General features: G+C 33.7%; 1 protein-coding gene, 1 long non-coding RNA gene and 1 pseudogene across 8 annotated transcripts; 2 read left to right on the top strand and 1 right to left on the bottom strand.

The window, feature by feature from the left end:
- Nucleotides 1-388: 388 nt before the first annotated feature.
- Nucleotides 389-3,602, top strand: LOC144545893 (histone-lysine N-methyltransferase, H3 lysine-9 specific SUVH1 pseudogene; annotated as a pseudogene). Its single transcript, XR_013508620.1, has 2 exons — nucleotides 389-616; nucleotides 1,537-3,602. The product of XR_013508620.1 is annotated as a histone-lysine N-methyltransferase, H3 lysine-9 specific SUVH1 pseudogene (transcript).
- Nucleotides 3,603-5,624: 2,022 nt separating this feature from the next.
- Nucleotides 5,625-7,400, bottom strand: LOC144545977 (uncharacterized). The gene is made up of 3 exons (XR_013508653.1): nucleotides 6,916-7,400; nucleotides 6,233-6,388; nucleotides 5,625-5,930 (listed from the first exon to the last, which is right to left on the bottom strand). It is a non-coding gene; the product is annotated as an uncharacterized LOC144545977 (long non-coding RNA).
- A 6,945-nt stretch (nucleotides 7,401-14,345) lies between these two features.
- Nucleotides 14,346-25,009, top strand: LOC144545555 (putative F-box protein At1g58310). Of its 6 annotated transcripts, none has more exons than XM_078294122.1 (5): nucleotides 14,346-14,436; nucleotides 15,091-15,266; nucleotides 15,430-16,458; nucleotides 16,985-17,143; nucleotides 24,792-25,009. In XM_078294122.1, the coding sequence occupies exons 3-5, from the start codon at nucleotides 15,481-15,483 to the stop codon at nucleotides 24,981-24,983; spliced, it is 1,329 nt and encodes a 442-aa protein (XP_078150248.1). In that variant the 5' UTR covers nucleotides 14,346-14,436; nucleotides 15,091-15,266; nucleotides 15,430-15,480; the 3' UTR covers nucleotides 24,984-25,009. The 6 variants fall into 6 exon arrangements, with proteins under 6 accessions (XP_078150248.1, XP_078150245.1, XP_078150244.1 ...); XM_078294119.1 differs by lacking the exon at nucleotides 24,792-25,009 and adding an exon at nucleotides 17,745-18,149 and having other exon boundaries at nucleotides 15,091-15,278; nucleotides 16,985-17,179; XM_078294118.1 differs by lacking the exon at nucleotides 24,792-25,009 and adding an exon at nucleotides 17,745-18,149 and having other exon boundaries at nucleotides 16,985-17,179.
- Nucleotides 25,010-26,293: the final 1,284 nt, after the last annotated feature.

Raw genomic sequence — 26,293 nt, forward strand, 5'->3', positions numbered from 1 at the left:
ATGGGTGCAAAATTGTTGTTTTTCAAAAAATTATGGATAAAAAAACAACGATTTTCCAAATTCTAAAAAGAAATTGTAAAACTGGGACGTTTTTTCTTAAAAATAATGAACGAAAAATCTCTTAATTCTCTATTTTTTTTTCTTTTTTTTCTTTCCTCTCTTCTTTGTTTTCTGATGTGACCAAGTGATTTGTGATGAGCGGAGAGAGAAAACTCTATTTTATAGTTGACACTTGACAATGCCAAAGGTAAGGGTGTTTCCCGAAATTTTGAAAAGTGGAGGGTGGAGTTGATTTTTTTTTTCTTGGATTTGAATAAAGATTTCGGCATAAAAACAGAAGCATTACACGTGGCCATTTCTCCCCTGTTTTATTTTCTTCATTTTAGCTTATTTTTCAAATTACAGTTTGACTAGAGTAATCTCAGTGCTTATAAAGTTGCCAGGTTAATTTCTCGTTTTCTCCGCTGCCTTACTGTACACCGCTCTTGTCTTTTCATCTTTACAAATAGAGGAAAACATAGCATTTGTAAATTTTGCAAGGTAATAGCAAAGGAGAAAAACAATGGTTGTTTCTTGTCTTAAAAGTTTCTCGAGGCGTTTTCTTCTCTGATACCAGGTTCTTGCTCTTTTTTTTTCTAATCTTATTTGAATTCTTCTCGTACTTCTTTTCTTTAATATAAAAAAAAAATTATGAAAAATGCATTTTGTTAACAAAAAAAATGCATTGTTAACATTGCAATTCCAATAATTGGTTTTGCAAAACTGTTGTAATTTCTCATGCCACTGTTGACATTTTCTTCATAACCCCCTCAAGATTGTAATTTTGCAAGAAACTGTCTAGAGATTAATTTTAGTCTGTATTGGGGTTATTAATTAATGCAAGATTCTGTTGGGCTGGTGAGAGTATTATATGTGACAGTTTTATATTTCCACATACTTTGTAATGCTGGATTTGCATAGGTTGACTACACTTATTTCTGAAGCTGGGTGAATATATGTGAAAATCTCATATATAATTCTACTGTAAAATGTACAATTAGTATCGCCTCATTAGTATCGGACGTGTTAAAAATGCGATACTAATACTATCAGTATCGGTCAAGGTAAATAGCCGATAAAAAGCCTCATTACTATTAAGATCGTCTTTCAATAAAAAGCCGTTCTGGATACTTTAGTATCGGCTCTTGATTGTTAGCTATAACTCTTAATCATAGAGCCTTAAAAACAGTACACTTAATATATTGATTTGTTGCCGGAACATTCTATGAAAGCTGATTGCTGCAACAGTAAGATTTATTTTTCTTTTATTGAGAAAGATAGGGAAGAAGCGAACAGCAAGTTATTTAAATGCTATATGTCCTTTAATAAAAAAAATGCTATATGTCCAACACAAGGTATATAATGGTACTGGTAGTATCAGACCTACCAGTAGGGTATATTATCTCCTACCAGTACCAGGTCTGATATTTGGCATTTTCATTAAATATAGATATGCATTTGTTGTTTTTAATACCTTTTTTTTGCTACATTATGCAGTTCTCACTTATCACATCAACCATGGAAACCAAAAAGAGTATGATCCCGTTGCTGGCAGCATCACCAGAAGAAATTCAAGAAGCCTTACCAGTTCCTTCGGATTTGTACATCCTAGCCCCCTCTCACACCGATCCATTTGACCCAGTTGTACCAGAAGTCCCACCTGGATATGGCATCCCACCTGGTTTTAATAAGGAGGTGCTGATAAATGCCACACCAATATCCTTTGCTTTTGGAGAGCAAAACAAGCCGGGTCGGGTACGGAAGGGAAAAACACCCATCTCAGATGAAACAACAGAAACCAAGAAAGCCAAGCTGATGGTAAGGAGCCTAAGAGGAGATCTTGCATTGTTGGCTTCTTCATCCAATTCCGTGCCTCAACCTAGGGCTCACGCAGAGGCAATTCTGGCGACTTTCGATGCACTCAGACGCAGGCTAGAGCAAATCATAAAAGCAGATGGTGTGAAGAATCGACCCGACATGAAAGCAGAAATGATCATGAAAGCAAATGGTTTGATGGCAAACAAAATGAAGCGGGTTGGCAGCGTGCCGGGCGTAGAGGTCGGGGACATTTTCTATTTCAGGATGGAGATGTGTGTTGTGGGATTGCATTCTCTCCCCATGGAAGGCATTGATTACATGAAAGATGGTACCAATCAGATCGCCATAGCAATTGTCTCCTCTGGGGGATATGAAAATAAAGATGATGATGTTGGTAAGATGGTGTACACCGGCCAGGGAGGAAATGGTAGGAAGATAGAGAAGAGAGGTGACCAGAAGCTCGAGCGAGGAAACTATGCCATGGAACAAAGCAAGATTAGCGAAAACTTGATCAGGGTTATAAGGAGTAGAAATGACCCATTCATCCGGGGCAACAAGATTTACATCTACGATGGGTTGTACAAAATCAAGAAGTCGAAGACCAAGAACTCAAAATTGGGATTCAAGACTTTTAATTTTAAGTTAGTGAGAGAAGAAGGCCAGCCTGACGGATTCGCCATTTGGAAAATGACGGAGAAATGGAAAAAAGAACCGACCTCTAGAGGGAAGGTACTAACTTTGGATCTGTCCTCTGGTGTAGAGAGTATACCTGTTACTGTTATAAATGAAGTGGATGACAAACCTACACCCAATAATTTCTTATATGTCACCACTATTGCGCATGGACAAAATTTGAGAGCGAAGGACCAGGTGCCGGCAGGTTGCCAGTGCAAAAAACTGTGCATTCCTACTAGTGCTGCTGATTGTTATTGCGTGTCAGAAAATGGAGGTTGGCTTCCTTATAGTTCATCGTGTCTGTTAACCAAACGATTGCCACTGTTGTATGAGTGTGGCTCAGGATGTGTGTGCATGGTTAATTGCCAAAACAGGGTCACACAAAGGGGTGTCAAGTTACATTTCGAGGTTTTTCGAACTGAAAATCATGGTTGGGGTCTCCGGTCATGGGACCCAATCCGTGCCGGATCTTTTGTATGCGAGTTTGTGGGCGAGTATTTGGAGAACCCGGTTCCAGAAAGCAAGGAGTTGGTTCTGAACGAGTATGTGTTTTCCGCAACTCACCCGGGAGAGAAGGCAGTAAAATGGAACCTGGGTATGGAGCTGGCTACAGAAGGTCAAGAGAAGTGTTATGAGACTGAGCTGGCACTGGTACCAGTACCGATGATAAATTCAAAAGAAATCGGAAATGTGTCACGCTTCATCAATCACAGCTGTGACCCAAATCTGTTTTGGCAGCTGGTACAGTATGGACATAGGGATGGCCAGTACACAGGCGTCATGTTTTTTGCCACGAAGCACATCGCGCCTATGACTGAACTGACGTATGATTATAATGGCAATACAGAAGGCAGCAGGGGTAGTGTTGGAGCTAAGCAATGCCTCTGTGGTGCCCCAAACTGCCGGGGGTATTTTGGGTAGAATAAATTAATGGTCTTTGTGTACATACTGCTGGGGGCTTTTTGGATAGTATGTAGGATTCCATGTGCATGCTTAGTGTTTTGTACTTAACTTGCTGGTTGATGTAAAACAAAAAATGCTGGTACAAGTGTGCATTGGAATAAAATGAAGCTTTTGCGTATGATAAATGCTGGTACAAGTGTGCAAAACCAAAAATACTGGTACAAGTGTTCAAGAATTAATTGACTTTCTTTACAAATCTAGCCCAATTTCACACAAATTATAAGTACTTTAGGATTTATAGCCTCAATAGTTCAATTGATCAAAAGAGGTGAAAATCTTTTATCCCTAATTCGGCCTGTGAAGTGTAATATCAAGAGGTTAAAACTCTAAAGAAGAATTAAAAAAAGAAGAAGGACAAGCTGGCATTTCACAGCCAATTCAAGTTTGAATTGGAAGGGATTTTAATTACCAAAATATAATTCAATTTGATGTTTGCAAACTGTTATGATCTGATGTCCTTTTATTTTTTTTTTGAAGGTCGATGTCCTTTTATTTTATAGAATTCGAAACAACAACGCAAAAGGTTTTCTTCACGCAGTAACTATTAGAAAAAAAGGACAGTAAAACAAAGAATTACAAGCACATGAAACTAAATGATCTTGTAAAACAGTGTTAGCAAACTTCAACAAAAGATTCTCCAGAAACCACAACCAAGATACATGGCGGTACGTATCACACTTGGAATTCATGTGCAGACATTTTTATTGATTACCGAAAAGGTAATGCAATATGGAATGTGCTTATTTTTTGAAATGCTATGCAAGAATATGTCATACTGTAACAGATCATTTTTTTGTTCCTAACAACTACACATGCAAATAAATTTAGACTTCTACACGTAAAAAAACATCAAAAGATGTATAGAATCAGAAAGAAAAAATTATTTAATTGAAGGATTGATATACAATCTGAAATTTCATCTTTTAATTACAGTCTTTGCTTTGCCAATTGGCTGATCAGGACATCTACGTGCTTAATATAAGAATGGAGATGTAAGTTTTAATAGATTCAACATGAAGTTTCCTAACATACCATATTTGTTCATAAAGTAGTGTTTTCCTAATGACTTGGGATGAAGTAATAGGATGAAAAAGGCGACAAATGATGAATCACTTAATTTGATGTATGTTTGGAATAAGAGAAGGAGATATCCAGCCGAAAGTAAATTAATTAGATCCAAAATTTGTAGGCAACTAGAGCACAACAGGAGAATATATCGCTTTGTTTCCACAAAATTCTTAGACAATTTTGCGAAATTTATTTTGCATTATATCAACGTTAAGGAGGCAGATTTGAAAGAACAATTTATATGTTTGTATTAAGAAAATAAATAAAAAATTTACATAAAATACAATTACAGATAAATTTTAAAGAATTGTATAGTTTTTTTAGATTTTTTTATATGCAACCTAAGAAAAAATAATAGAAATTTATCATCAATGTGGAAAGGTAAAATGAAATATATGCAATGAATTAGCTTCGCAATAACTTTATTTATCAAAAAAGTTGATCAACATTTCTTCCCTTGAATTTATGTTTTTTTTTTTCAAAATACAATGAATAAAATAAAGAACTAATTCTACTTTTTCAAAAAGGAATTGTTTGTTAGACTGATTTCCAAATTAAGTACGAAGAAACAAAAAAAATACCTCTAAAAGTAGATATATATGTTAGACTTATTACCAAATTATGTATATCTACAATAATTATACTGTAGAGATAACAGTATACAATTTGATTATTATCCTTTTAGACATGATCTGGTCCAAAGTATCTCGCAAGTCCGATCTCCTCAGCTCCATTAACAGTTGCTGTTCCAGATTACTGGAGAGGAATGCAAAAGAATGTTTAGGTGTTCTCACCAAAAGCATCCAGAGAGGATATATGAGAATTGAAGGCACTTCGCCAAGATTTTGAAGGTTGCTTTGTGAATGAAATTGCATACACTGAAAATCCAATCGTCAGCAACCTTAACCGGGTTGTTGTATTTTCGGAACACAAACAAGATTGCATTGAGAAATATGATATCATTTGCATAGCTTACCATTCTATACATTACAGATTACACCAAGCACATCCAGAAGACCTCTTTTAAGTTAACGATTCTAAATTAAACATAAAACATAAAACAAAACAAAACAAAAAATACTAACTGAAATCATCAAGTCTCTAATCAGTGCCATGCATCAGACCAAACCTGTCTAATTTTAAGAAAGATATTCAACAAACCAATTTCGGATAGACTAACTTATGTTTATATTCCCTATTTTCTTTACATATTTATCCAAAGCCTTGATCAAAGTCTTGAAGCATTCACTAGGCAATTTAGTCATGCCCCGAGCGTTGCTGATGTTAACAGTCTCAAGATACTCATGCCGGAAAAAAGCATCTGCCAAAACCTCTCGTCTGGGCTGTTCTTGTACTTCACCACGGCTCTATAAAAGAAAAACAAAAAACAAAAAAACAAAACAAAACAAAAAAAGAAACAAAAAAAAATCATAACTTGGCTCAAAAATATTTTATCATCATGTTTTGGTACCATCAACAACTCGAACTATTACTAGACATGTCTTGGATGGTAACAAAGTCTACTTAGGTAGGCGATTAACCTGAGTGATCAGGTACCAGAAGGAATTAACCCCGTTTAGGCAATATAGTACTATCGCTAACTTTACAAATGGTAAACATAAGAGACTCAACTAGTAGATATATATATATAGAGAGAGAGAGAGATTACCATATGGAGCACCAAAGTGAGCTCATTTAAATTAGGAGAACACTTGATCAAACAAGCGATCAAGTAAAAGTCAGAGCTCATATCCTACATTCCAATATACAGCGTCTTCAAGTTTATGAAATTTCTGCAGTTAGAAATATCCTTCTCCACTGATTCCTTCAAGTTTTATAAAAAAAAAAATTTGAAATATCAACTTAAGAGGCAAATACTAACATTGTAATTCAGAGCATGCAACATCTCAAAAAGGAAGGTTAATCTGTCTGACATCAAACAAAAGAAAATTTCTGAAATACAAATCCATACTAGTACAGAGTGATAATTATACTGCCATTTCTGGGCTTATATATTTCGGTGTGAAAATTCATAAAAAAAAGCCTGATCTAGCACAAAAGACTAAGAAGGTTAAGTCTGTATGTAAAAAAAATTACAAGCCAACAGAAACTTTTATTAGCAAACTTCAATGGAAGGTACTCTAGAAACCATATTATAGGTACATGCCAACATCATACTTACAATTCATATGCACACAATTTATAGGTATCAAAAAGTCGGGAAACAAGGAATGTGCATATTATGCAAAAGAAAAATTAGTTATGATAAAGAAAATTTTGGTGAACCTAACAACTGTAAAATAGGAAAACATTTTGTAGTTTTCATTTTATAGAACAAAGAAAATAGTATACCTTCAAATCACTATTAAAATGAAGCATTAATTGTGTAACATTTAAGAGACCGCTGAGAAGGTCCAGAACTGACACACCATCATGACCACCATGAAACCAAGGCCACCACAATAATTTGATGGATGCATTTACTAGAGCCATTGTCTTCTTCAATGAAATGCCAACGCCTCTCATTTGAAAATGAGAACAGATGGACAAAGAAACAAGCCCAGGGCATGAAATTTGCAAATGCTCAAATTGAGGACACTCAACAATAGCCAAGTTCTTCAATACATTAGAGGAAATACTAGAAAAATACAAATCACAAGAACATAGATACAGCCTTTCAAGAGAGGGGCAGCCCATAAAAAGTTTTTGAGTAAAATCGTTGGGGAGCTCTATGTTCCTCAGATCTAAATATTTCAACGAAGGTAAAATTATTGACGTTGGTCTAATGATGGTTTTCTTATTGGTGTAGAGACCCATCTTAAGACCCTCTAGTCTTGCACTAGAGAAAGCTAAATTAGGCAAATCAACCGAATTATCACTGTAAAAGTTACTGCTATCAATTAAGATATGCATCACCTGTGGCATTGGATGTGCCACACGGTCAAGCCATTCCATAGGGATAAAATCTTCGCATCTCTGAATTTAACGGAAGTAACGAACTATATCCAAGTTTGTGGATTCATGATTGTCCAAAATACCATGCACAAACCGCTCAAAGCTGGCCACATGTTTTCTCCCTTGTTCACTAGGGTCACCATCCAGATCATCCTTGAAGAATTCATAGAAATTGAAGTCCAGAACTGACACGGTAGCCCATGTATTTCTCCATCTTATCGCTAAAACACACGTGCGTACAGCTTCTTTTGTGCTAAAAAAGGAGAGGATATGGGTCAAAACTTCATCAGGCAAGCTACTGATCCGGTCATCTTCTACTGTTCTACATCTCCTCTGCTATCATGACTCTTTTTCTTATTCATATTTCAACATTCAAAGACCTTGCATTCAAGACTCTGCATTATAATAAAAATTGCATGCAATCAATTTATATGTAACAAGATATATGACATCCACATTTCAACTAAGGAACAACTGCAGTGCCCCATTTTGGCAAGAACAAATGGCTGTCAATACTTAAAACCAATTACTAAAACAGATTTGAAATAACAAACACTGTTCAATTCAAAAGTCAAAGGTGCATTTTCTTGTAGTGTAAAAAACATGGGAGAAAGGTCTACCAACAATCCTCAAAATTTTGCAGAAATTGTTTCTAACGAGCTTGAAATCTTTCTTGCGAACACCTAAAACAAAAACTGGAGAAGTTTTCTATCCAAGCTGTTGTAATTTTGACCCAAGAAAGTACTCAAGTTTCTCAACAAGACCATTGCAATTTCCATTCCAACCTAGATGAAACCCAAAGCACAATGCAATTGACCAATCCACAAGATCAACAGCAAGTAATCACACAATTTAAACTTCTAAAACCCTAAACTGCGTACCAAGTTCCAGGAACACTAAAGCTGCTAATGACATGAAACAGATATTAATTAGAAGCGAAATAGTTAGCAGTACCTTATCGCACTGAAGCCAGACAAATCTCGTCACAGTGGCAAGACAAATGGAGATTTGATTTGAGGGGTTTGATAGAGAAGCGTGGGAATAGGCGAAAGGACAAGGATTTTAGGAGGGGGAGAGATGCATAAAAAACATGTAATTTTAACTTACTTCAACTTTAATTAATTCAGGACTTTCTGTATTGCTCATTCTGTTAGTAGACAGTATTTAGAAGTAATACAGACCTTATTCTTTTCCTTTATTTTTGAATGGGTAACAGATTTATTTATATTCCTTATATAGGTTCACTCAAGGTGATGCTTCTTCTAATAGTGTTTTTTAGAAGTAAAAGTAAGAAAATATAATAAAATTATTTTTTTAGAACAATATTGCAGCACATATAATTTGCTTACTTTTAATAATGTAACATGAAGAAGGAAAAAAAAAGACGTAATTTAAGCTCAACATTTTCCCTAAAATATCTTCAATACATTTTCTAAAATGACAATTATTATCTTGGAAAGTTTGTTTACTTCCTAACAGTTTAATTTTTATTCCTTCCTTTATGCCTTAATTTAATTATATTTTAATTTTCATAATCTCATGCTTGAGACATATCAGTTGCATCTTATCAGCACTTTTAAAGTTCTATATACCTATATTGTTTTATGAGTTGCTAAAATGAGCCTAATAATATTCTAATTAGAATGGAAAGAAAAATATAAAGAAGAAACTTATCTTTATATATATGCTCTGATGATAATCTATGTGCTTTTGAGACAACCAACAACCCTTGTACTCTGGGTCATACCACAAAACATGTTAAAAAACCAGACCAGACCATAACAGAACACAAGATTGCAACCCAAAAGTACCATATAAAGAAAGTTAAAAATGAGAGATTAAAAGCTGGCATTAAGATCTCAATTCAAAACTTCAACAGAGTGTTCTCCAAGGAAGCTGAAAATTTTGTGTTTGCTCTTTCCATAAAAGTAAAATGAAGAAGCCCAGCATTCACGTCAAGTGCTTTAGGGGGTACTTTTCTTTATATGGAACGCTTCCTTACATCTTCTTTAGGTACTGTAAGGAAAGGTCACATGAGAGTTGCTAAAATGAGCCTAATTTGATCAGCAAAAGAAATCCTATTCTGCTAGCATAAAAAATCGCAACAGATAGGGTTAGAAGAAAAGAAAACTTATCTTCTTCCAATGTTAATGGAACCCTAGAAGATCAAGGATGCCCTCTGACACATGGTTCTGAAACTCGGAATCGGAATCGGATACTTGGCCGTCGAATTGGAATCGGATGAATAGGCCGGAATCGGAAGAATCGGATTGGAAACTCGGATTTTTTTGGCAAAACCTTGTTTTGTAGCCAAAATATAGAAAAAAATTGGTAAAATTTTTTTTGTCAAGAAATTATGTTAAGACAAAATATTATACTCAAATAATCTATTAATATGACATAATACATGCATTACAACCGAAACATTTTCTTACTGTCAAATACTATGACGACCTGACTAGATCATCTCGACATCCTGTGTGTTAAAATATAAAAAGAGATATTGTTGTATTGAGCTAAATAATAAAATATTTTAAAAAAAGATAGCTAAATAATAAAGTTATTAATGTGATAACAATCAAATTTGTACTGTAATTACTTTAAAAAAATTATTTAATTTTAAAATAAAATAAAGAAAATAAAATAAAAAGCTTTTTACTATATTTTCAATATTTTTAATGCTCTTCTAACCCAATAATAAAGAAATTAATAAATCTAAGCGATTTTTTTTATTTGTAGTAGTAAAATAACTATAAATTTTAATTAATTCATGAATAAAAAGAGTTTATGTGACAGCTGAAGAAATATTTAAGCGTGTGTTTTTAGACTTCCAACTGATGATATGTTGTTATATACTTGATAATAATTTAATAATTACTATGAAAAATAATAATCCACCTTTTTGTCTTCTTTTTGTAAGTTAATTATCAAAAGAAATGATCGAGTATTATAATTTAAATCTTATTCTTCACATACATCAAAATTCATTTGACCTTTTGAGCAATTAAAATTATACCCTTTTAAAAACAACTATTTTTAATTGCATTTCAAAATTTAATTTGAATATCAACACATAAGTGTTGTATGCATAAGTTTCATGTGTTTCAAATAATATATATTAATAATTTATTTAAAATAATTAGTGAACAAACTCATAAATGTAGTTCTTAATTTATGTTTAATATTAATTTACTTTGAAAAATATACAGTATAGTTCAAATTGTGACCGCTTACGTAAAATAGATGCTCCGTAATCGATTTAATAAAGTTCTCAATTTGGGTAATAATTTCCAGTCAGGGATTATTTGGATTTTAAGGGTTTGTTTAAAATTTGGGCAATTTTAGGTTGCAGTTAGTTTTGATTTTAAGTCCAAATATGATCGAGCTCTGTTTTTTTTTTTTTTAATTATGGTTCACATAAAATTGATGTTGGGTTGTGGTTGTATTTTTGTTTATCAACTTAGATCGTTAGTTGGATTGAACTAGTTGAGGTATTTGTGTGGATCGGGTTAGGATATGTATTGGACTAGGATCTAACTATACCAAAATAATTATTGTCAAATATATACGAGGTGGGGCTACTATGTTTGAAAGTAAAGTCCACGTTTTACTTTTTTTGCTTATATTTTGTGATTTTAAAATTTAGTCAGTCAACCTGAATCATTCAACATGATCTCTATATTAAAATGTATTTGAATACCATATTTTACTATCTTTTATCATTTTTGAAAAAACACTGGTTTTACTATGATCCACGGTTTTTTTGAAAAGAAGTGATCCAAAAAAAACTAGATGAAAAAATTGATCTGCAAGTGTATTTTAATACCAAAATTATTTTGAATGTTCAGTTCAATTGTTTAAACTTTGATAAAAAAAATATGCTGAGTCAGAAATAAAATGACTTCTTTACTTCCCAAAGCACTGTAGCTCACATCTAAAATTATTGTATTTTATGCATAAAATGAATATATATATAATAAAAATAAAATAGCTTCGCAATGTATATATTGTTATATTGAGGAGCATTCTAATGTCACATGCCTTTAATTCCACAAACTTTCACAAATATTTACAAATTTTTTCTGAATTTTACGAATTATTCACGAATATTTCACGAAATTTTTCATATATATATAGAGAGATGGACTTGGGTGAGACACGGAGCACCACGCGTTTGTACTTCATGTCATATTTTCATTTTGAAACTCCAAACAACCGATCCGAACCGTTAGATGTGATCTCCATATTGAAATGTTCTTGGAGACCAAATTTTACAATTTTTGGAATTTTTACACTATTTATTAAGCCACTTTGAAAATCTGAAAATCCGGGTGAACAGTAAAAACAGTAAAAAACAGTAAAAATTTCTGGACCACCGGATCATTGATTTTCAAAGTGGCTTAATAAATAGTAAAAAAAAATTCAAAAAATGTAAAATTTGGTCTCCAAGCACATTTCAATATGGAGATCGTGTTGAGCGGTTCGAATCGGTTGTTTGAATTTTCAAAATGGCTAAAATGTACCATGGAGCACCAAATGCGTATACTCCGCGTCTCACCCAAGCCCATCTCTCTCTCTCTCTCTCTCTATATATATATATAAATAGAGGTAGGCTAATATACAATCGATTGTTCCTGAGGTCCCGTACAACCAAGTCATTTTTTAATTTTTAAAGTTCAAATGATCGATCCAAACCGTTCATCTTGTTCTCCATATTAATATGTACTTTGAGACCAAATTTTACATTTTTCTGAATTTTTTTACTATTTATTAAGCCGCTTTGAAAATCGCTGATCCAACGGTGGCTTCTGATTTTACTATTTTGTTAAGCCACCGTTGGATCAGCGGTTTTCAAAGTGGCTTAATAAATAGTAAAAAAATTCAGAAAAATGTAAAATTTGGTCTCCAAGCACATATTAATATGGAGAACAAGATGAACGGTTTGGATCAATCATTTGGACTTTAAAAATTGGAAAATGACTTGGTTGTACGGGACCTCAGGAACAATCGATTGTATATTAGCCTACCTCTATAAATATATATATATATATCCTCTCTTGTAGGACTAAGATCTCTGATCTAAATTATTCCGAATCATTCCCGAATCATACCCGAATTATTTTCGAATCACAAATTTTTTATTTCGCCAAACCGAACCCGAATAATTCATTTGTCATCCCTGATACTGGGTATGTTAGGTAACAGACCGTATGCTGAATTTGGGCTTAACTAGGCTCGTCCTGCTATAGGTAACAGGCCGAGAGATGACTGACTCAAGGAGATCAAGGGATGATCTCGGATCCCGAATCCCGGAGGTTGATCGATTACCTCGGAGATAAGGGAATAGACCCCGGAGATATCGTACTCTGTCCTATCTGATATCTCGGAGTATGAAAAAGGAGTAAGTGTCTAAGTAGGTAAGTGTGTAAGATAGTGATGGTGTCTCACTGTGTTCGCCCTTTTCCTGTGAAAGGAATGGCCTTATATAGCATTCTCTACGTGCCGCCTTCCCCTTGCCAGGGTAAGGCAGAACGTGAATCAGTTATGCGGTTATGCAAGCGTGGCCATTTATGATCGTGTGATCGTGGCAGTTAGGAAGACGAGGTCAGTAACCGGCGTGGCTACCAGTTATAAGTGGTTATTTGGCTCAAGGGAGCTTTTGGGGCTTTTATCCCCCTAGGCGTAGGTTGTCTAAGCCGTTTATTGGGCCAGTTTATTATGGGCCTCAATCGTGGACTTTGCATTATATCCCGGGTTGGCCTCGCAGAACGAGGTCCTAATCCCGGCCTAGTTCATGGCCCAGATTGAAGCTATGTTATTCAAAAACTGTGTATGTGATACGCTTTGTGTACGTATATTTGTATATTTATTAATATTTGATATACATTATAGCATATAATTTTAAGCTCTGTCAATTTTAGGTTTTATTAATTATATAATGTAGGCATGTCTTTTGAATTTGTGTGAGGCTATGCTTGTATGTCGCACTTTAGTCCATACTGTGGGTGTATATCTCTACTTTTTTTAAGTTTAAACAGTTGATCCGATCCATTTAACATGATCACCACATGAAAATGTACTTGAATGCCAATTTTTATATGTTTCATAATTTATTACTATTTTTTTAGATAAGTGCTAGCACGCATCTCAATGCATTTCGATGGCCCAGATTTGCGCTAAAAATTCCAGGATTCGAAATCATACAGCGATTGGTGTAAAAACAAGTTGACGCCATGTGAAGACTTTTTTAAAGGAGGACATTTTCTTTACCTTGAAAAATAATAATAAATTTTGTACTGGATAAAATTTGAGCGATTTGTTCCAAAAAAACGAAATCATTACCCTTCAAATGCAAGTTTATCCCTCTTAATTACGTTGAACCCCAAGAGTAAAAAGCCTCTCTCTTTTCTAATCACATCTATAGAAGTCTCTGAGTTTCTTTCTTTCTGTAATCACAATAATAACCTGTTGTCTCAGTAAATTTAGCCCACAAAGGCCCAAACAGCATAACTCAATCCGGCCCAAGCCCAGAAATATTTTCTGTCTTCGGGTAGAAAGCCGAAGCCCATGGTTTTTTGTTTTTTTTTTGTGCTTTTCAGTAAAATTGAATCCGAATTACCCCAGGTACCTGAGGTGCAAGCAGGAAATCCGAACTGTTCTTTTAGCATAGCACAAATCACAAAGCAGATCCACTACAGTCATTATAGGGACCGGATTGAGTTGAATATAGATGGACCGTTCATTTTTTGAAATTGTACCTCAGGTACCTGGGGGACAGGACTCAGTAAATTTACCCCTTTTCTTCTCTATTTCTCCGCCGCTCGCTCTCATGGCTCAGGCTCAGTAGTTATCCCGTGGAGTTTTGAGGTTTCAATTCAGAATATAACAAGATTGCTTCAGCCTAATATCAAATTCAAGGTACTTACTATTTCGCTCCTAATTATTCTCCGTTCATGCGATTATCAACTTTTAGTATTCATGAAAAATACCTTCCAATTTTAGGGTGCTACAAGTTCAATTTGTACGATTGATTAGGATGCTAACTATGGTTGAAGCTGTCATTTTCTTATTATTAGAGCTTGATTGGAGTAGACATTTGTAACTTTGAAAGTGTGTTGTTGAGAAATGTGCCTTTTTTCATTTCCCTTTCTCACTTTAAAACCTCAGCTAAAAGCCCCTTCAATTTCTGATTTAAACCTTACCTAATCATGAAAATGATTTAAGCTTCAGAGAAAATGTTTGCTCAATTTTCTCTATCCTGAGATAATGGACCGTTTTTTGTTGCTAACAAATTGAATGATTTAGGGAAGAAGTGATTGGAAATTTTGGAAATAATATTTTATTATATTTTTCTTGTGTAAATTACATGTACAATCAAGAGGTTATAGATGGCCATTAATCACTGTTTAATAATTCTAAAAAAATTGTGATATTTTTTAATTGTGGTCAAAGCAGTTCCTAACAGAAATTTATTGTATTGAATATAGTTTAACCTAAAATTACATCCCAAAACTGGCCCCAGCGTTTAATTCCCTTATTTGCTTCTTATTCATTTCCTTCCATTTTTCATAGTTTCTCATCAACAAAATTAGCAGCAGCACCCCCAGCCAATGCTAGTCCCTCCACTTCGCCTACTTCCCTTGTTTCTCTACCAATACAACTTCTCCTTCCAATCAAATAGGTAGCGGGCTAGCAGCGGAGAACTTGTGGTGGAGGTCTAACTTTGGATCTAGCAACAATTTGAGCTGGTACAATTATTGGTAGATTTATTTTCACGTCTTTTTACTTTTTATTATGAATTAGTCATGATAATTGCTCAAGTATGGACTCCTATTTAGTCTGGTCTGGTTCCTCTTATTCAACGGATTATAATTCATGACTCGTTTTGTTTGAATTCCTATTGTAATACAGGAATCCTGCACAAAAGGTGCTTGACAAAATTCTTCTTTGAAACACTGAAATATGAACAAGACGAGTCCGTGCATGAAAAATGGGGTTTCTTTTATTAACGGAAATAACGTTGAGGTTGACAGGATAGGTAGCTTGCCTGATGAGTTATTGACCCATATCCTTTCCTTTCTGAGCACGAAAGAGGCAGTGCAAACCTGCGTTTTGTCCAAAAGATGGAAAAACAAATGGGCTGCTGTGCCGATTCTCAACATCAATAAGATGGATTTCTTGGAATTCAGGGATGATGATTGCAGTGGAGAGGATGATGATTGCAGTGGAGACCGTAATGAAGAAGAAAAAATGGCTGTTGCTAGGTTTGAGCAGTTCATGACTAGTTTTTTGGACAACCGAGCACCAACAAACTTGGATATAGTTCGTTACCGGCTTCATATTGAGAGTTTTGAACATGATGTCTCTATTGGATGGCTTGACCGTGTAGCGCTTCTTATGCCATGGAAGATCAAAATCTTCATTACCTGCTATCGTGGTATTGTAGTAGATATGCCTGATTTAGTTTTCTCCTGTGCAAACCTATGGCATTTTTCGATGAATCTCTCCACCAACGTGAAAACCATCATTAAGCCGGTATCATTAAATTTACCTTCTCTGAAATTTCTAGAGCTAACTGGTGTAGAGCTCCATGATGATTTTGCAGAAAAGCTTTTCATGGGCTGCCCCTCTCTTGAAAGGCTGAAACTATGTCGCTGTGATTTGCATTTTGCAGGCATTTCCTCTAAAGTGTTAAAGGGGTTGGCTTTGATCAATTGTTCTCTATATGAGCAAATGCAAATTTGTTGCCCTCATCTTGTAATTTTGTTAATGGGAATTGATCTCGCAAGGGGTGCCATTTCATTGAAGAACATGTCATCTCTTGTAAATGTTTTAATCGGATTAGATCTTGGTGATGATGATGTGCCGAATCTGAATCTTTTGGGCTGTCTTTCAAATGCTGCAGAACTAGTGCTTTATGTAGTGACTCCTGTGATGAAGGTATACATTTTTCAGTCTTATAAATTAACTACAAAACTTTTAACTTTATTTGTTGGGTCACAAAAATGTTTCTTTTTTGCATAACATAAGCTCATTCCTTGTTGCCTGGTTCTTTTTTTGTGTCAATAAGATTTGTACCCATGAATTTGAAGTTTGACAATGTCATGCATCTTAGGTTATGGTTTTTGGGGGTACCTTTTATTGAAGGTTGCTAACGAAGTTTACATGTATCTTATAGTTCCACATGATCATTTATTTCTGACTGCATGCAATTGATTTCCTTTTATATACATATTCTAATTCTCAGTCTCTTTCATACTAAATCAAGTTTTTTATTTGTACACCAAAAATAAACCCACAAATCGCAGCAATCATCATTTGTGTAGATGTATGCCTTTGTATATGTGAAAGTTGCATTGCTTGATGCAAACCTGATCAGTTTACCTATTTTATATATTACATTTTGGAATACAATATTGTTAATTCCCTATAAAAATCATGTTCCTCGCTCGGTTTTTAAATGAAGGAACGACTGGAGAAGGATATGCGCAACTGCATAAATTTGAACAACTTGAAGAAACTTGTCATGGGAGTAAGATGGGATATGTGCTCTGACTTTTACCTGATAGCTTGTTTGCTCAAGCATTCTCCTAATTTAAAAGAGCTTGAATTGTTGCTCGATGAGGTAATCTTAAAAGAGCTTGAATTGTTGCTCGATAAGGTAATCTCGCTCTCCCTTCCTTCCTCCTCCTCTAATTAAGTAAGACTATTTAAGTGTACCATTTAGTAAAGTTAATTTAGGGATTGGATTGTGAACTAACATTTTGTTTCAAATGAATAGCAATTAGGATTTTGTTTGACATAATGAACAATAATTAGTAGTGCCTGATTTCAATACAGATTTTAGTTCTACACTTGTACATTCTGGTTCATTTTGTTGCTTTGTACAAATGAATAACAAATGTGTTTTTGTTCAATGTACAGAATAATAATTAGTAGTGCCATATTTTAGTAGTACTCATAAAAGTAGTTCATTTTATTTTTCTTCTTCTCTAAATTAGCAGTCTGGTTCTAACTTGATTTTTTCTTAAATACTTCTATTATTCTTTTGTTATTTGGGCTTATGAATGAATTGAGGCTAATTCCTTCTGGTACCAGACTGCTCAGGTTAAATGCCAGTCTATGTAAAAACTCTGCTACCATATTAGACAAGTCTAGTAATAGTTTGAACATGCTGATAAAATATTATGTTAGCCAAACTTATGATTTTGTAACCATTATAACAGAGCCAAGGTCAAATACAAGAGCCCAGAAGAGAGATTTCAGGAGATGTTTTGTTCCAGTATGAGTATCTTGAGACGGTTAAAATCGGTACTGAATGTGAGGGTGAATTGTCCAGCGAGCTGATCAATGCTATAACAAAAACTTTGGGTAGATATGTAAAGAAAATAGGGAATTTGAAGTTTGTTAACCATCCCTCATAATACCTGACAAGTTATGTTTGGGTATGGATTTCTTTTTAATGTTGAAGTTAGTATTGTTAACATTGGGAAGCTAGCTTGTTATATAAAGTGGATAAAAATTGTATATATTTCCCCCATATCAAGACCTTTGATCTCTTTATTAAAATGGATTAATATGGCACTTGAATTAATGTTTGAAACTGAATTACATTCCTTGTTGCCTGATTCTTTAGTTCAAGTATTATGGGTAAGCTCAATAAATATAAATTACAACAGAAAAGTCAAACTTAAAAACGCTGGATGCATACGGAGCTGTGACCTGTGAGGGACAGCTCCTATACAATTGTATGGAAATTGTGTGAAATTTAGTAGAGTTTTTACAAATTTGAGCCGTTCATATTTGTTGTGTTGAAATGTAGAGAATGTTATTGCATGTATTATTTTTTAAGATGTTTATTAAAAGCTTTGTTGTGCGGAGCTTTCTCTTGGGCCTTTCTCCAGAGAAGGAAATACAGAGAAAGAAATACGATGTGGCATGTTTGTTTGTCATAATTTGCTAATGTGACATAGCATGCAGTTATGTTATGCAAATAGTCAAGTTATTTGTAGCCACGCCGTGACCATATGTGAACGTGATTATACGTGATATAACTACTAATTTTTTTTTATATTTTATGTGAACGTGATTATACGTGATATAACTACTAATTTTTTTTTATATTTTAATTTAAATTGTTGAAAATATAAAAAAATATATATAAATATATGAAAAATTCTAAAATAAGTAGATAATGTTATCAATTATTTTTTGAGAAAGACAGTTAGACATCTGACATTACTTTAAAAATTCAAATTATAAATATTTATTATATTAAATTAGAGAAAATAAAAATTAGTATTACATGAGTACCCGTATCACTGAATGAACACTAAAAGAGAAATATGGATATGCTATGCGTACCAAAAAAGTTGGATACTCTATGTTTCATATCGTGACATGACGTGACTGGTTTGCGTGACGTGACATGTAATTTTCGCTTTAATGCAGTCACGTCACGCGAATGGTCATATCACGTAATCGACACACGTGACGTGACATAACGTGATGAGACATGACTAATCGCCAAGACTAATTGACACACGTGACGTCCTGTCGGCACCTCCTTTCACACTTGTCCATCATATCTCCATTTATCCGACCAAACTAGTAGCAGCAAGTTAATATGAATAGTGGCATGACCCCTATTCCTTTCGCAAAAAAAAAAGAAAAAAAAAGAAAGAAAAAAGAACTAGTAGCAGCAGTTATACTTCTCTTAATATATATATTAATTTAATTCAAAAAAAATTAAAATAAGTTCATTTAATGTATAAGAATATACAAACATTTTTCGGCGGATTTTGTCAGGGGGGCAAAAAAATATCGAATCAGATTTAAACTTATTAACTAATTTGGTACTCGATAAAAAAAATGCCTTGACTTATATTTTCCAATGCTCTAACTTGTAATTTCTGATGCTTTAACTTATAATTCTAATACCAATCATAATTCAATAAATTTATTTTGATTTTAACACTAAATTTAACCCGAATTACAAATCAAATATCTATAGGGGGCAAACAAATTTTCAGAAAGGCAAAGTCGATCAGTACCGATAGATTACCAATAAAACTTAAAATTCAGGGGGGCGGGGGGAGGTGCTCCCCTGTTACATGCTGGGTCCGCCCTCGATTACAAAAAATATTGTGATCCTTCTAGTACATTTTATTTATAAAAGTTGTATCTATTTTGAAATTTTTTGTCAATATAAATCATTAAATAACTTAAATTTTTTGTTTTTTTTTCAAAAATAGATACAACTTTTCAGAAATTAAATGTACTAGAAGGATTACAATATTTTCTGTATTTACTTAGAAGTGACTTTTGAACTGGGATCAGTAACTGAGAATCCAAGCATTTTTAATTTTTTTTTCAATACATAAAGAAATATATTAATTTTTCTTACATTCGCAAAAAATCTGGCATGAAAAATGTTGATCCGGGTTATTTATAGCATTTTTTAATAAATCAAATTATATAGTATTACATCTATTTTCAAAGTAATATATTATATATTTCTAATATTTCAATACAAAAAATAAATATATTATAAATATTTCTATTTAAATAAAAAAATCTGAAAAATAAAAAATTGAAACCGCAAATTTTTTGTGCGTTTTTTTTTTAAAAAAATTGCAAATTTTTTTTGCAGTTTTAGACTGAGTAGATTTTGGAAAAATAGAAAAACTTGAATAGTTTCTGAAATTTTATATTTTTTTGGATATAAATAAAAAATTCGGCATCTTAGCATTGCACTCCTGGGTGATTATCAGAACAGCACAAGGTATGGATTTATTGAGTTTGACAAGGTAATTTTGCAATAAAACCATCAAAAGAATTCAATTGATATAAAAATGTGTTTATATTTTTCCGAATGTGGCTTTTTGTGGAATGTATCCTTATTGGTTAAGATATTGTTCTCCTTTTTCCCTTTTTCTATGTAAGAAATATTTGCTAATGTTTGCTCATGCCAGCTTAAACAAAGTAATTATGCATATCACTTTTAGCTTAAGAAAAAGTTGTGCATGCATTTACACTTTTTTTTTAATTTTTTAATTATTTATTAAGTATTTTATAATACTACTATTTTTAGGCAATTCTGGACTAATGAAAAACAATGGTTTTGAAAAATATTTAATAAATAGTATTTTTTTTAAAAAAACAAAATGTACATTTTATCTCCAAGTACGTTTTAATATAGAGATCATGTTCAACAGTTTGGATTGACTATTTGAACTTTGAAAATTACAAAACCGAATTGTTGTAAGATGTTGTAAGTGGATCCCTCAATAAATAAACTCAGATAATTCTGAGGGAGGTTACTTCAGTGATACATTGAAATAAAATAGGGAGTCAGAGGTGCATAAATATTTTAAAAAGTTAGGGCCATTGAAGTGAGTCATCTAAAGATTTTTTTTCCTTTAATTAAGATTGTGATGTGGTTCTTCTATATCCTGTTATATATTGATCTAAATTCACAACTCTGTGCACCTCATATTTTAGTGCAGAAATCTTGTGCGCAAGGTGTTTGAGGAAATGCTTTCTTGCATATGAGCAAATCAGCAAAAGAAGGCCAGGCTGCCCCTGTTTTGATATGCTAAAACTTAGTCCTGTGTGTGAGTAATACCTCTCTACCATTTCCTCTGATGTATTGAAGCATTTCACTGAAGGACATTAAATCTTTAGTAAATGCCGAGCCTTGATCAGTTTATCTATATGGGATCTGTATTTTGGTGGTTATGATGATCTTACGGTTTTGAACCTTTTTTGCTATGATAATTTATGGCAAAATTATCATAGCATTAATTTTATATAGTTTCTTATTATTATGATAAGATTAATTTGTACAATATTTCATTTGTTTTTTATTTTTTATTTAATAATTTATGACAAAATTGATTCACACAACATTTTAAATTATTTTATTTAATTAATAGATTATATGTTTAAAATATGTGACAAATAATTAATAAGTTTGAGGGAGGCTATGGTAATTTGTAAAGCGCAGATCGGCAAGTATTATGGATTCATATCTATATTTTTGAAGTCTATACTCGATCTGAACTGCTCAGCATAATTTCATATTAAATGTAGATGTTGACCGGATTTTACTTTTTTTTTAGAATTTATTTGTTATTTTTAAAATAGGTTGAAAATCACCACTTTTCCATGTTCTAGAATTTATAAATTAGGTTTTTTTACTCTCTTTTTTAATTATTAAAAGTTTTAAAAAATATAAAATTTGATTTTCAAGTATTTTTTTTTAATATGAAGACCATGTTGAAAGATTCAGATCAATTGTTTAAACTTTGAAAACAAAGATATTGATCTATTATACAGATCAATGTGCATTTTGCAAAATACCATAGCCTCACTCTTATAATTTTTAAATTTTATTATATTGTTAAAATTTTAAATTCTATTATTATTTGTTATATTTTTTTAGTATGAGAATATAATAAAATAGAAAAATTATTATGTACATAAAGAAAAAAGATTCATCTTTAGGTAAACAAATTAACTATGCTTTATTAAGTAGGTACATATAGAAATTATTATTTATCTGATGGACATAATGCAGAGTTGACAAATCTAAAAGGAAACAGTGAGTCAGGCGTTGACCAAACCTTATCCAACGGGAAAACAACAAATGACACTACGCCACGTGTCAAGCAATGAGTGGTCCAGATCTAAGTCGTTTTGTTGTGATGTCTCTGGGCCGTCGATCCAGATCCGACGACTCACAATGACCTAAAACTGGCCCCAGCTCTTAATTACCTTGATTGACCAGCGCTTCTTATTTAATTCGTCGTTCCATTTTTCAATGTTTCTCTACCATTACGACTTCTCCTCCCAACCAAATTGATAGCAGGATAGGGATGGAGAAATAGTGAAGAAGGTTTCACTTTGGATCTAGCAACACAAGTTGAGCTGGTATAATTATTGGTTTCACCTCATCTAGTTATTACTTTTTATTGCAAATCATTCTTGCTTCTTGCTAATTGCACAAATAGGGACTACTATTTATAGTACCCAAAATAAGGTACTAGAGCCATTGTGATATTTTTTATATAATTACATGTAAAGCATCTGTATAGATCCAAGGCATCTTGTTTTATGGTACCATTTAATTTGGGACCAGACAAATTACAATTTGATATGGTTTGGGTTTTACCCCACTATTATATATGAAAAAAAAAATATGAAAGATATCTAAAGATTGTACCTTTTAGTTAAGATCTGGTTTCTCCTATTCCATGGATTCTAATTCATTACTCGGTGAAACTCACATTGTAATACAGGAATCCTACACAAAAGCAGATTCTTCCAAAAAATTCTTTGAATATTGAAAGATGAACAACGATGAGGTTGACCGGATAAGTAGCTTGCCTGATGATGCATTGACCCATATCCTCTCGAAACTGTGCACGAAAGAGGCCGTGCAGACCTGTGTTTTGTCCAAAAGATGGAAATATACATGGGCTTCGGTGCCGATTCTAAACATCAAACAGATGGATTTTCTGATTGATGATTGTTGTGAAGAGCAAGATAACAATGTCATAATTGGCGATTACAGTGGAGACCGCAATGAAGCATTGAGAATGTCAGGGGCTAGGTTTGACCGGTTCATAACTGGTGTTTTGGTGAAGCGAGCGCGAACATGCTTAGATAGAGTTCTTTGTGTGCGTCAATTTGAGAGTGATGAACCATATGCCTCAATTGGATGGCTTGACGGTGTAGCACTTTTTATGCCATTGATGATCCATATGGTCATAACCAATGGTACTGGTAATTCATTAGATATGCCTGAATTAGTTTTCACCTGTGCAAGCCTACAGTATCTTTCAATATCTCTCATCACCAAAGTGAAAACCATTATTAGGTCGGTATCAATAAATTTACCTTATCTGACGTTTCTAGAGCTGACAGGGGTAGAGCTCCATGATGATTTTGCTCAAAATCTTTTCATGGGCTGCCCCTCTCTTGACAGGATGAAACTTAGTAGCTGTGATTTGCATTTCTTTACCATTTCCTCGGAGGTGTTAAAGGAGTTGACTTTGACAAATTGTTGCCTACACGAACACATGCAAATTTCTTGCCCTGATCTTGTATCTTTGTCCATGGTAATCTATCTCAAAAGGGGTGGCATTTCATTAAATAACATGCCATCTCTTGTAAATGCTGTCATCAAATTATGTCAGTATCTTGGTGATGATGTGCCGGTTTTGAACCTTTTTGGTGGTCTTTCAAATACTGCAAAATTAGAGATTTGTTTGGACACTCCTATGTTGAAGGTATACTTCTTTCCTAGTCCTATAAATTCAAAACTACCAAAACTTTTCTTTATTTGTTGGATTCACAAAAATGTTCAATGAGAGAGTTGTTTCTTTTTTGCATAACGCAAGTACTTCCTTGTGCATTTTTTTTGTTGCCTGACTTCTTTTTCTTGTGTGAATAAAATATGTACACATGAATTCAAAGTATCATAATACCATGTTCTTACTTTCTAAGGTTATGTTTTCTGGGGAATCCATTATTGAAGTTTGCTAACAAAATTTGCAAGCTTAATATAGTTTCAGATTATCATAATTACTTCTGACTACTACTCAGTCTTTTTTATACTAATCAAGTTTTTTGTTTGAATTATCGACACCAAAATAAACCCACAAATAGGAATAATCATCATTTGTGTAGATCAATTGTTTTCCATTGCTTGATGCTAGCTCAATCAGCTTACCTTATTTATATCGTACATGTTGGTAATTTCTTGTAAAAATCACGTACGCACATTGCTCATGTTGTAAATGAAGGAACAATTGGAGAAGGATATACCCAACTGCAGAAATTTTGACAACTTGAAGAAACTTGTTGTGGGAGGAAAATGGAATATGAGCTATGACTTTTACCTGATAACTTGTTTGCTAAAACATTCTCCTAATTTAAAAGAGCTTGGCTTGATGCTCGATGAGGTAATCTCATTCTCGCTCCATCCCGCCCTCTCTACATAATTAAGCCTTTATTTAAGTTTACTATTTAGTGAAGTTAATGCAGGGATACAATTATGTATTTACATTTGGTACAAATGAACATCAATTAGGTTTTTGTTCCAAACCATTCAGGTTAAGTTCTAGTCTATGTAAACTCTGCTACCATATTTAGCAGACATGTCCTGTAAAAATGTTTGAGTTGATGAAGCTATAGCTACCAATTGTTTGAACATGCTGATAAAATATCATGTTAACAAACTTATAAGTCTCTTACTATTCTAACAGAGCCTATGTCTAATGCAAAAGCCACAACAAGAGGTTTCAGGAGATGTTGTGTTCCAGCATGAGTATCTTGAGACCGTTAAAATGTATGATCTGTATGGGACTGTAGGTGAATTGTCTATGGAGCTGGTCACTGCTATGATGAAGACTTTGGATTCATATGTAAAGAAAATTGGGAATTGCGTCATATTTTAGTCTATTATTATCTTAATTTGTTTTTCAAACATGGCCTCATCCTGGGAATCACCTATTAAAAACTGATTAAAACACTTTGATTTTTCCCATTTGACCTGAATGTGTGGCTTTCTGGTGAGCAAGTTGCTTTGGTGAGCGTCAGGAAAGAATATGACTCCAAAATGATAGAATACCTTACAAATTGTGTTTGGGGATTCTTTTTTATGTTTAAGTTAGAATAGTTAACTTATTTTGAGACCCGCTTTGTTTTTTTGTTTATTGAACCCTTCAGAGTGCATTTTCTGCCATTATAGCAATGGTGGAGGTCTGCTTTTGTTGTCAAAGAGGACCAATCGAAATTGAAAGTGTCGGATTTCTTTTTTTTTTGATGGATGGCGGCTAGGGGTGTAAACGGAGCCGGATTATCCGACGGATATCCGCTCCGAATCAGCTTATAATCCGAATCTGAATTAAACGGATCCGGATACTTCCGGATACGGATCCGAATAATTATCAAATATCCACAGAATATCCGGATTCGGATACGGATAGTAAGTATAAAACGGAGCGGATATCCGAACCATCCGGAACATGATCGGACCCGCTAAGAACCCCATTTGCTGAGGCGAACCTGGACCCGCTAGGCGAACCCATTTGCTGAGGCGGACCCGCTAGGAGAACCTTCAGCGCTAAAACAAATTGCTTGAGCTGGGATTCGAACCCTTGTCCTCTAGTATCAAGGATTAGCATCAAACCACTACACCACTTTAACTTTTGTTACCATTCTTTTATTTTATATATATAATATATCAATAGATCATCTCTTATCTCTTCAATATTATAATTAATATTTATATTTATTGTTTTAATTAATATTTGTATCTTAGAAGTTAATATATCTTAATTATCCGACCATTATTCGTTTTATATCCGTATTCGAATCCGTATCCGTGGACTATCCGTTCCGTATCCGTATCCGTTTAAGGCGGATTTGGTTTTGAATTTTGATATCCGTTTACTATCCGTATTCGTATCCGCTCATTATCCGATGGATGCGGATATGGTATCAGCGTTATCCGCTCCGTTTTCACCCCTAATGGTGGCGAAGTGCCGCCAACAGATAAAGTGTCGGATTTCACGTTGATTTTTTATTTATTTTTTTGTTTTGTGTGTGTGTGTGTGGGGGGGGGGGGATTTTGCTAATGTAATCTGGAATATTTTATTTCGTTGTATATTGATACCAATAATGGAATATCTGCTGCCATTAATCGAGTTTGCATTTCTAATGCTATTTTCTCCCTCTTTTATATGTTAATAATATTTTATAAAGT

This window comes from Carex rostrata, chromosome 28 (genome assembly GCF_964058835.1).
Source record: "Carex rostrata chromosome 28, lpCarRost1.2, whole genome shotgun sequence".
Taxonomy (NCBI): Eukaryota; Viridiplantae; Streptophyta; class Magnoliopsida; order Poales; family Cyperaceae; genus Carex; species Carex rostrata.